This window comes from Euprymna scolopes, chromosome 41 (genome assembly GCF_053919585.1).
Source record: "Euprymna scolopes isolate OS-2025 chromosome 41, ASM5391958v1, whole genome shotgun sequence".
Lineage (NCBI taxonomy): Eukaryota > Metazoa > Mollusca > Cephalopoda > Sepiida > Sepiolidae > Euprymna > Euprymna scolopes.
Window position 1 is genome coordinate 45460886 of NC_136522.1, and position 12928 is coordinate 45473813.

Genomic DNA, 12928 nt, shown 5'->3' on the forward strand with positions numbered 1-12928 from the left:
TCTGGTTTCCTCCTTCATTACTAATTTTATCTCAAGAAGAACTTTACTAGAGATTTGTTGAACCTTTCCAAAGAATCTTGACTCAAGACTACTTCAGCCTGGAACTTTCATAACATTCAATAGAAAATGGTGCCTTTTTATAGACAGTTCGAAAAGAAGTTTAAAATGTGTTCTTCACAATGGCAACTTGTATGGATCGGTTCCTCTAAGTCATTCAACGACCCTCAAAGAAAAATATGATGAAATAAAACAATAAAAGTAATACGTTATGAGCATTACTGTCCCATGTATTTGGGTATTTGGTTGCCATACACTGATTATTTTTTCATTTCTCTTACAAGTAATTTGCAGTTGTTTTTTTTATCATCATTTGCAGTAAGGATTGAACCTTCAACCTCTCTTTACAACTGAATTTTACCAAGTACTTTATCCACTACACGACAGGTTCTTGTGGGAAGGATACCCAAATAATACAAATTTATGTTTTCTGTTTATCTCTGACCAGACATCAGAAATCATAAATGGTTATTTCTTTCTCTCTCACTTTGTTTTTTTATGCTGCTAAAATAGTGCTCGCCATCTGTTCAACTTCATCCTTCTTCTCATTACATATCTCTCGAATTAGAATGAAATCATTTAGTTCCTGTCGTATAGCGTCAGAGGTGAGATGTGGTGGATGAATACTGCGCAGTTTGTTGCAGTGATGCATGAACAGCCGCCAAATTGTAGAACATTTTCCATAGCCAATGAGAGCAACAGGGTCGCCTACAACAATAATGGCATATTTAGCCCGTGTCATAGCTGTGTTAAGTAACTTCTTGTTGAAGAAAAACCCAAACTCATTTGTTTCATCGCAGTAGTTGGCAAGATTCTCCGAGCTTATATCAAAAAATCTCCGGGTACGCACAGTGCTAATGATGATCACATTGAATTCTTTTCCTGAAAAAGAAAGAAAATACAAATTAGTTAACTATCAAGTTTTATTCTTTAATATAATCACCATTAACTTAAATTTTATGTCAAGGAGTTAAAAATAACTAAATTTTTTTTCACTTTTATTGAATTTAACTAAATGATAAAAATTGTTTTTAAAATGTATATTTAATGTACTCAAAGAATTAGACTGGATTTAAGATTATTTTTCAATTGTGTAAGTTTTAACATTCCAAATAAACCTTTCAATTTGGTATTGCACTGCTGGCAGAGCACCCTATTTTTTGTTTATGTATATGAAATTATTAATGAAGCCTTTTAAGAATACCATTTTAGCTATATTTCAGATCCAGAGAATGCATTAATAATTCACAGCACAAACAGAAAAAAAAAAAAAATGAAAGTAAAATTAAATTACAATATTTATTCACTCATCAAATTCAAACCAGATATTATGACAATGAAAGTTTTCCATTTTCATCAGAGTATAAAAAAAAAATGCATCCCTTGAAAATATATTTTTAAAAATATTTTTATTTTTTTGCAAAAAATAAAAGGCATTTTCAATAGAATAACAATTTTTTTTTTTTTAGTTATTTCAGACCTAAACATGATATTTGTACAAGATATTAAATACAACTAGCAAGACTACAGGGTGTTGCCCAAGGCAAAAGTGTAAAATATTTCTATTAAAACTTTATCACTCTAGTTGCCTCTTTATACGTCTCTTTCCATTTGACTATTTTACCCTCTCTTTCTCCTCTGTTCAGCCCATTCCTCTCTAGTTGGACATCATATGCAGGCAACTGTGCTTCATATTATAGACAAAGTGAACTAAAAGTCTTGAAGATCCAAATCACAAAATGAGCCTAGGACTATAATCAAAGAATTGGTCCAAACACATTACTTGTGGTTCTATGATAGTACCAAAACCCAGATCTCTAAGACAATAATTCCACAATGATTTGTAATTATTTTGATTAGCCTCAAAACATTTTTAAAACATTAAAATAATTTATATTATAAACAAATCCCAACAAATGCATAATTTAGTTTTATGTAAAAATAGTAAAATCAGAAATGCTTTTTCTGAAATTTAAAATGAAGAAAAAAATTCATCTACATATGGGATTACTTACCTGGAAGATTTTCAACATGTTCAACAGCCACATTGGCTAGGTTTTCCGAGTGGTTACGCAAACAAATGCGGATCTGAGTTATCTGAAAAAAGTTTGAAAAAATAGATTTTGCGTGATAATCTTCAATTTCGGTGTTTGTCTGCAGGTGTAGATTTTTTGCTCTTTTGCTCTTGGTCAAAAAGAATAAACATGCAGGAAATTGAAATCGGATTTTTAAAAAATACAATTAAAACATTAGATTAAGCCTGATACTTAGTAAACGTGAGAAAAATTCATTTAAATTTCAGCAATAAAGCAAATATCTTCTGCGGGTTTTTGTTTTTTCACAAAAATGTTGCAAGTGCAAATACTTAAAAATTTCATGGAGACATTCATAACTGAGCCAATCTAGACTTATTTTTTACTAGCAGGGAGACCTGACGTTGCCTAGGATTGAAGGTTTCACACTTCCATAGTTTTATTTTCACCGATTCAACTTGACCATTTTTCAATCAAATCGAATCGTGGCCTGCACCAGGAGAAAACTTCACATGCCTCTCCACAGTGACAGTCCGCTATACATAGTCTACATTGCACTGTAGAGAACCTACTGTTGATTCTATAAAATTATTTTTATATAAAATGGCTTGCATTAAAGCTTAAAATGCAAAAGTCAAGTATCATGTTTCAATTGTGCTCTAAGCAGAAACATTCATTTTGAATGCACCCCTATTATATCAAAGAACCTACTATTGATTTCTTTATATCTGGCCTTTTGGATTGTGTGGTGATAAAACTTCTCAAATGCACTTGTGATGTTAGGCTGTGTAAGGTGTTAACTTTGCTCAAAATTGCCTGTCCCTTCTTTCATCAGATTATTTCGATTGGTAGTGTTCTTATATTTTGTATTGAAACGTCTTTGATAAATATCAGACACAACGGACATTTATGTGAAATTCCATAAATATCAGTTCAGCCATTTTGGAGTCCATAGGGAACAAACTCCTTTTATATAATAGTATTATATTTAAGTCATTATATAATAGTATTATATTTAAATCATTAAAATCAAGATTTCCAAATTTTAATTTTTCAGCATTTAAAGATGTCATAAAATCTAATTCCAGTTTTGCACGACTTTTTTTGTCCTCTTACAAGACATGAAAATCAAAATATTAAACGAAACCTTTAGAATCCCCAATTTTGAACAAATTCCATTACATGATTTTGAACACATTTCAAATTTAAGATTTCAATAGGCAGGAAAAGTTAGAAGTCATTTCCAACATGTCTAACTTCAAACATGAGGCAAGATGAAAAAAAAAAAGGTCTTCATAATCTAGTAAGCGATGTCGTTTTCTTCTCACAACTTTTTTCTTACAAAAGAGACATTGCTAGTCTCTCTGCTCTATCATTTTTATAGCAAGTGTTCAATTGAGCTTTAATCTATGGACCCCCCCCCTGCAAAATATTCACAAACACATCTAGCTAAAACAAATGTCAATTTCTTACTATCTATCTCCTGCAAATTACATGAACAAGTTTTTTTCCTAGAACTGCTCGCCTGTGGAATTCTATACTGCAGGGCTGCTTTCCAGCTAACAACAGGATCATTTTCAATTCCAATATAAACAAGTTCTTGTTGAGATGTCCTCTTAATCAAATTCTATCTTATTTCTACAGCTACTGACCTGATCATTAACCCTCGAGTGACCTTCACTCGTTGAAAAAAAAGATTCAAGTCAACTTACTTGTTCTTTGTATGAACACACAACGCAAACAGATTTCGGTTCAAAAGGTCCAAGCATATCCGGCCAAGTTGACGCTACAGAAATCACACAATTGACAACTTGTTGAATTTCTTTTATATTGAAATAGGACGGGATGTTTGAGTGATAGTCCTCAATACCAGACACGGCATAAAACTGTAAAGGTTTTAGATTGGAAATGGCCGGTACGTTGTTTGACTCGATCGTAATGCCATAAAAACAGGTGGAAATGAAGCGAGTGATCTCGCTCACACTGCGATAGTTTTGCATCAAAAGTGTGTGCAGAGGTGAATTAGTTATCGCATTCGAAGGATAATGTTTCTCATAGTGGTCAAAAAGTCTTTGCATGATGGATATTCCAAGACCAAGTCGCCGGGCTTCAGGAGAATGGATCTGGATAAAAAATAAAGTAAAAAATAAATAAATAAAAGAGAAAAAAAATTATAAAGAAATCTTCTTGAACTTTGGAATCTTTCTGTCAAACTCGTGAATCTGCACAGAATTTCAAATGTAACCTTTTATTTAATCCATGGAGGTAGCAATACTATCAGCCATGATTGGATTCAAAGTAATTCGCAATTATATTTTGAGTATCGCCCATAACTGAGAATTGAACTTTCAATCTCCAGAAGAGTGTAACTTGCGACCAAATTTTACCCTGTACTTTATCCACTGCACCAATAGACTATTAAAAAAACAAAAAAACACACTGGTCTATTTTCTATTTCAAATCTGTCATTAATGGGGCTGTGACAACAGCATATTCTTTTCATTGTTTTGACTCTTGATTATATATCCGACACAGACAATCAACTGAGAACCACATCAGTCTATATAAAAACATAAGATATTAAATGCTCAAAAGTCAAAACAATGAAAAGAATATTCTGGTGTCACAGCCCTAGTTATTAAATACTGTTTTACTACAAAAACTTGCAATTTTCCCAATTAATAAATGCAACCAACAAAGAGGACTTTATGCAGATTCATTAACTAAAGCACGATCTACATCTGTTTGCAGAGTAAAAATAAGTTTAAACCAAAAGCATTCCAATTATAAAAATGATTCTGACTAATTGTAATAAATAAAAATAAACAATTTCCAATTATACTGGGCAACGCTGAGTGGCCCTGCTTGCTGAGTTAGGAAATAGCATCTGGGTGGTCCTTTTGACACAAGTTGGGGCGGGGGGGGGGGGATTTCACATTGTTGGATGTAACAGTGATGATGATGCCCAAAAGAATGTCTTCTTTAACAGATAATCAAAATGACCCCCCCCCCTCCACAAGCTGGATGGCTGAAAGACCTAAATTGGAATCATAAAATGTTTTTCAGTCAAGTAGATAAATTGTCAAGTGGATTTTAATTATTGGATTGACCGTGAAATCACTTTGGAAAGAAGGTCAACACTTATCCTACCTTATACAGATGGTCTTTGGAAAACTATCTCATAAGTGATAGAAAAAAGGTAAAGCCTTAACGGGAGTGAGGGTGAACGCACTGGGGCCCTCCCATTTTAGTGAGGATGAGAGGTATGGATTGAGAGAGAAGAAAGCGAAAAAGTTCCTTGAAGCTTGAGAAGAACAATCCTTTTTGAGATGGTTTATGGAGAATAGTGGAATAAAGTTCTGTTGATCATGGGCGGGGCTAAGACAACCTGGTTCTGAATATAAGGCAACAATAGCCTCGAGGACACCTCTGCCCGACTGTCAGAAGACCCAGACCTGAGAGAAAACACATTTCACTTGGATCTCACTCTGCTCCAAACCACTGAGCCCACACTGTGAAGAGACAGGCCCCCTCAGACTTAGGGTTTGTCGCCCAGAGTATCTGGAGTCAGAAATGGTCAACAATTGTAACTAACACTGAATAATTATCTTGTTTTTATTATACAACAAGCCGAGTTGTCCTTCTTGTCCTTTTTGAAATGACCTCTACTTACCAGTGAAAAAAATAACACAGGTTTACAAAATCAAAGTCTAGTGGAAGATGTCCGTTTCTCTTGCCAACAGACTCTTTCTCACAAGACAGAGATTGCTAATCTCTATCACTATTTTCATGGTAGATGCTCGAAGTTCCAATCTATGGTTCTTCCCAGTAAAACATTAACAAAAATTTGTCTAGATACAACCGCTGTAAGGAATTTTGCTTCTCTGCCCCAAACTAAACGTCCATGAACCAAATTTTCAAAAACTACCCATCTGTGGAACACAATACCAAATGGATGCTTCCCAGCACACTACCACAGATCTAAGAGAGACTCTGCATTCAGTTGTCTAGGCACAATATCAGGACCACTTGAATCCATTATGGTAACTTAGAGAAAGGCCAGATTGGAATTAATGCCTCAAAATACTTTTTTGTTCATGGTTTAAAGACTCACAGTAGTTAGAAATAAAGACAATATGGTGTATAGAAATGCAGATCGACAAAAAGAAAATGGCAAGATAAAGCAAGAGCAGGGAAGAAATAAAATCCAGTTAAACAGTAGCGATAAAATAATCAGGTAAGCCCTAGCAATTTGGCAGAAATCAATTTTGTTCATGGTTTAAAGAAAGGTTAAAAGAAATCAGCAATACTGTTTACATTATGCAAGAACATCAGATTACTGATATTTTAGCAACAAGTATTGTCCGTATAAAAAATACTAAAATGTTATATCAGATCAAAAAGAAGAAATACAAGAGTTGCAAATAATAAAAGTCTATTTTAAAGACTCACAGTAGTTAGAAATAAAAACAATATGGTGTATAGAAATGCAGATCGACAAAAAGAGAAAAAAGAAAATGGCAAGATAAAGCAAGAGCAGGGAAGAAATAAAATCCAATTAAACAGTAGCGATAAAATAATCAGGTAAGCCCTAGCAATTTGGCAGAAGTCAACTTATATATAAGAGGATTTTGGCAAAAACTGTAGAACCCACAATAATGGTATATATCCGCAGATAAAAACAATACTGAAATATTAAAAAAGAAAATGTAATTGTAAAATAATGAAAACCCCTTTTTAAGGAGCACAGTAGTTATAAATAATGACAATATGAGGTCTACAAAATGCAGAGAGTTGTTCAGATTACTTGCCTTAATGCCCATTTGGTAACGATCACCCGAAAGGATAATACGGGTGCTGCTTGAGGACAAACATAGAGGAAGCAAAATCTTAGCTTCAAATTCTTGGGCGGCTTCATCAATAAAAATGTGGGTAAAGTGTTTGATATTAAGGTTTATCAACTCATAGCAGTTCTCAAGTGTGCAGATGACGACACGGTGATGTTTAATAATTTTGATAAACTCGTCTTGTCTGGGTGACCTTAATATATATTTCTGCACTTCTATTGGGATTGACGAGATCCGTCTTCCAGCATAATATATACGCAATAATATATTTGGTTCGCTTCGCTGCTGCACGTAATCATCCAAGTGTTTAAGAATAAAAAGATCTGCAGAACTAGAAGAAAAAAAAAGAAAAACAATATATATATATACATATCTGGGATTAATCAATGTCATTTTATTTTAAAATTAAAAATAAAAACGCGGGAAAAAAAAATCTCTAAATGTAATGGAGACAAGTCGTTCTTAACTTAAAATATGAACTATCTCCCTTACATTTTTTTTGGGGGGGAGTTAGGCCATTTAAAATTATCTTTATTGTAAAAATATTATTTGACAAAGAATTTATTTTCTAAGGGAAAAAAACTCCTGAGGCTATTACGTTTTTTTTATTGTAAATAACATGCTATAACCATAAAGTAAAATGATTGATAGTAGGAGAATGTGAGCGATGTAATAGATGAATAGTTCAATTCATTAACAATAAAAATGTACAAAGTTTCCAATCATTTCAAACGGATTTTTTTCAACTTACCTGTTACACTGGGTACATATTAGAATCTTGGCATCTGGTTGCTCGTCAAGCAACAACATTGTGGTTTGTGCAAGCGTTTCCGTTTTTCCAGTGCCGTAAGCACCATTTAGTATGAATGGAACAGGGTCATTCTTCTGTGGGTTAACACTGTAATTCACGGCATGCATTTGTTCTTTATTTAAAAAGTTAGAGCTGTGTAGAGAATAAAACAGTTTCTTTTAATATTTCTTATTTTTTAAATATCAAGTTAAAGAAAAAATTATCAAACAAAAAATGCATGAAAGACCAAAAATAGAATGGTATCAACACGTTAATTTTCTGAATATATTTAGGTAGAACTTATATAAGTTTGCTTGGCTTACATTTGCAATGTTAACCTTTGAACTTATTGATTCAGAGTTAATTCTGGAAATTAAACACATTAAAGATTAATTAACAAGACCTAGTGGGAATTCCAGAGATGCTTAACTCCTTGTTGTTTGTCTTACTGTACAAATACTTATCAGATATTTTTTTTTTAAATTACACCTTTTAATTTATCTACATGTAACAATTTGGCATATATGCCACATAGCAGATTCAAGACACCAAAGACACCTTTATGGTGAGCTGTTCAAAAGGGGGGGGGGGAACCCCAGTTCAGTCTGCATTCTAACTCATGGGAATACCTAACCCAAGAAACATACTCCTGGAGTATCGCAAGCCACAAAGGAGCTACAGTTGTTGAATCTGCATTGAAGAACACAAAATGAAGCAGAGCAGTCAGTACCTCTGCTACTGAATAATCTCATATGTGTCCCACATGCGGATGATACTTCAAAGCTCGAATTGAATTGATGAGCTATCCTCGGACTAACAGAACAATTGCATGATCATGGTCAATTATCATGTAACAATTCATTTTAAGATAATTCACTTATTTAAAATTGTAACATTTAGATGGATTAGGATGCAAAATGTTTTAAAACTGTTTAAGTTGAGACTGACAGAATTCTATTTATGACAATTTATTCGATTTAAGAATAATTCATTTTGAAATGGGTAAAATGTAATTTTTGCTAAACAACAACTTTTCATTTTACTCTTTTTCACCCCAAACAAAGTGTATTTTTACTTTAGTCATAAGGGGCTACTATTTGGGATTATCATAAACCAAGGATTGTAAGAAGTTGAGAAGCAAGATGTCTGTTCACATTACATTTAAACTTGAAATAGATCCAGTGCACCCAGTGAGTGAGATAATAGGGTCAAGAGTTAATTTGCAAAACACAACACGCTAGAAAAAGTTAAAAAAAATTTTTTTTAAAAAGTCTTAACATTAAATAAGTCAAAAGAGGAAAAAAGCAGTTGAATGAACTCACCCGTATTTGATTGCTTTCCTTTCATACTTTAAGGGGTACATTATAGGATTAGGAAAGAGCATATTAATGTGGTCTATGTCTATGTTGTCAAGTGCAAAATGCATCTGACAGAATGGTCGCCGGTTGAGTTGAAACTGTGTTTCTATAGGGCAGTAGGAATTACAACTCAGTCCAAGATCTAACATGCAAGACCTTGTTAAGGTAAGGTAAATAAAATTTCGATTTTGACCTTTGAATTGTACTGAATCCTCTTTAAATATTTCCATTTCATAGACTTTGCTGTCAGCTGTGGGCAAAGCAATATAGACAGATGTGCAGTTGTTCAGTATCAGCCGGCCGAGGTCTGTGTCTTCGGATAGTTCTTCTGGTAAACAAATCTTAGCCAAACATTCACCAGGTCTCTGGATGTAAAATGGTCCTTCATGAATGACGTCCGTCACAAACATGGATCCACTCAAACTGTACCTAAAGAGGAAAATATCAGAAAAGAAATGAGGAAAGCAGGTACAAAGATATATAACATATTGAGGAGAGAGAGAGAAAGAGTAAAACAATAAAGTCATTTAAAAAAGTACTTCTTATCCAGAATTCAACTTAAAAAAAAAAAATAAATAAAAATAACAAAAATGCAGAAAAATCTTTATGGTATATGTACTCATCACAGAACCAAAGTGTCATAGTCCAAAAATCACATGAATTGATTAATTTTTAAACTAAGCAAATTCAATTTTATGATTTTTAGCAATGTTTCATATTACAAGGCTGATTAAAACAAGCAAAAAACCTAGGCAGTTGAATTGCATTGTCTGCCTTGATTTTTAAAACATGTTGAATCCATTTGGGCTACTCATGAAAGTTAGATTTTTTAAAGATCCGATTAAAAGTTGATTTTAGTTTAAAAAAATAAAAAATAAAAGAAATTTTTTTAAAAGTAGTCAAGTAATATTTGGATTACTACATTTTCAACCCATGACGGGTACATAAATCAAAATTGTTCCAGTCAGATTTGTTTCTAGCTTGCTACACACCTCCAATTATCATAAAATAAAATTACCTCGCCATCTTTTGCTGACGTGCAAACTCTTCCAAGTAAAGTAATTTGTGCATCTTCTGCACATAATTGTGCCTATTTAACTTGGTTGAAGTCACCTCATGGGTCAGAATATTTTCGATACTTGTTGGTGGTTTGTATTTTTTCATTAAATCTGATTCTTCTTCCAGAAGGATAACTTCACGGTTTTCTGGTGTCCACACTAAAAATTGTGTCTTCTCATATGTTGTCAATAGTTGCTGTATTTCATGATGCTTTCCCAATTCAACCTTAAGATCTTGAAAAAGTAATGGCTTGTCTCCAAAATCAAAAAGGACTCGTTGTCTAAATGACCCATGCATGTTGGCATTGAAACTGATTGTTACTTCCCAATGATTGATCGTTCCTTTCTGTTTGCAGAGATGGCCATCCAAAATCTGGTATTTACTTTTGTTGAAATCAGTCGTCAGCATGAAATGCAACCGATCCTTGTCATCGAGAAGGGAAACTTTTTGCAATTCCTTTGTCTGTTGGTGAGAAGAAGGTTAAGAATGTTAGTGATAGAATTTTAATATATCAAAACAAGTTGGAATGAGAAAGTATACATCTAATGTTATTGACCGTTCTTATTATGAAAGTTTAATTTAAAAACCAAAAATTGTTCTTAAACATTAAAATACGATTTTTAAACATTGCACCAAGTAGGTGTAGGGACTTCAACATCAACTTCAGGCTTACAAATGTCAACAAGATTGGACAGATCTCTTATGGAGGGGCTGACATTTCAGGGTTCATATCACCAGAAAATGAAGAGAACAAAGGAAAACTAAATAAGTCTTCTTTGAAGATGTATTATGCCAAAACTCTTAGAAAAAAAAAAAAAATAAAAATAAGATGATTTTAATTTAATAAAATATTTCATAACCTTTTGTTTATCAAATATTTTCCACGAATCAAAATGTTTTCAAAGATGCGACAACTATGCATTATTTACTTTTTACATTTTTCATTAAAAATGGATAAAAATATTTTACAAATGTTCAATACTATATTTTATTAGTATTTTTTTTATGTTTCTTTATTTTAGTCATCATATTTGGTCTAATGTCCAATTTGACCTGCTTTAAGAAATTAACTTCCAAAATAGTTTTCATGCAAGGACGAGGTTGACAAGTATTACAAAAACTGTTTTAGATCTGTGCAGAGAGATCCCTACACCAGACTAAAATTTGAAAGAAACAAAAATATTTATTTTAAACGCACTTATAAAATGCATTTCAAATAAATATTTGTTTCTTTCACATTTTAACACAAATTAATTCCACATATTTGAATTCTTCAAACTATAATTCCAATCTTCAACATTATTTTCACCAGGTTTCGGTTGATGTAACCTCCAACCTTTTTCAGGTGCATCTTGTTCAACTCTAGAATCTGCAAGGAATTTTGAACTACAAACCCTTTATTTAACATGCTCTCATTCCATCCGTCATGATGTGGTAGAAATTCCAATTCACAATTGCATTATGGGTGTCACCCACACTGAGGATTGGATCTACAAACCCCCCCAAAAAAGGGGTTCCATTCGAAATTCCATGCAGATCTTTGAGTTCAACAAAAATATTCAGTTTAACAAAATCCAAGAACCTGAAGAAGGCTGAAGGTTACATCGACTGAAACATTAATATAGAACTCAAGATGAGAACAGTAGTCCAAAGAATCCTAACAATAATCAATCTTTGTCTGAAAAATCCATGACCATAAATTATTTCCATTGCAATGTAGAAGGAAAGCCAAGAAATGAGAATAGATGCACTTGAAAAATGTGCCCAAACACAGGAAACTTATTTACAACTGGAGCGTGGCAAATAAAAACGAAAATCTTCTTCAAACTTAAGCATGACAGATTGAAAGTGCCAAAAATTCAAAATTATTTGTGTTGCAATCAAACAAAGCTCCTTACCTCACTGGTCACCATGATTTTCCATATGTAGGAGAATTTTGATTCTACTGATAATATAGTCATGTCACCAATCACTTCAACTTGGACATCTGGAATATTATTTCTCATCTAATAACAAAAAATATTTAAATAACAGATGAAATTTTTGTGTTTTCCCCCATCTAATGCAGGCAATAAAATCCATAACAAATATAATAGAACTCAAAAAATTGTTTATAACAAGGAAAAAAAAAAAAACTCCCAGTTGTAGCATTTAATATTTTTTAATATCCACATTAGGATTGAATCTGTGCAAAGCCTTATATATGATTATAATACTTTTAAATAAATATTAATTTTTATATCTACAGACACAAGTGCTTCATGCTTATGCAATCATCAGTGTAAGAAGTGCTAATTACTGCTGGTCAGGAGATTCGAACACTGTCAACAAAGACTGTTCTAGCAGTCTTACAGGTCTCCACCAGTAACTAACATGTAATTGGAAGAAAATAAGTACCTATTAATGCCAGTTTTTTTAGGGCTTTCACAGTTGACAGATAAGAAAGAAATGAAAACTTGTAAATTACAGCTAATTTATGAAATCGCTTTAGACAAGACATGAAACCACTTGATGTAAAAAGCTAAAAAGAATAAAAATTGATTGTCACAAAGATCTCTAACTGTGTATCATTTTATTATAAGGAAAGTAGAAAGTGGATCTTTGGTTTAATTTGGCAACTTTGTAACTTTTGCTGATCTGATTTTGTCCTTTAGTCCTCACATTCCACGAGTGGTGTTTCTTGTCAGAACAGGGAAAAATTGCTGTTTTCTGGGTTAGCATCTATCTAACATTTATCACTGGCTAGTTTTTGACTTGGAAGTAGTACTTTTTAGCTCCTTACAT

At 32.8% G+C, this 12928-nt stretch overlaps 1 protein-coding gene across 1 annotated transcript in view; it reads right to left on the reverse strand.

Annotated features, from left to right (window-relative positions):
* Positions 1–339: 339 nt before the first annotated feature.
* LOC145266673 (3'-5' exoribonuclease HELZ2-like) overlaps positions 340–12928 on the reverse strand; it is a 31311-nt gene continuing 18722 nt past the window's right edge. The window contains exons 11-18 of the mRNA XM_080122599.1: positions 12043–12150; positions 10104–10606; positions 9050–9514; positions 7689–7880; positions 6902–7268; positions 3803–4213; positions 2073–2154; positions 340–939 (exon numbers count right to left, since the gene is read on the reverse strand). Of these exons, the coding sequence (XP_079978725.1) occupies positions 554–939; positions 2073–2154; positions 3803–4213; positions 6902–7268; positions 7689–7880; positions 9050–9514; positions 10104–10606; positions 12043–12150 (2514 nt within the window). The 3' untranslated portion in view covers positions 340–553. The remainder of the gene's footprint in view (positions 940–2072; positions 2155–3802; positions 4214–6901; positions 7269–7688; positions 7881–9049; positions 9515–10103; positions 10607–12042; positions 12151–12928) is intronic.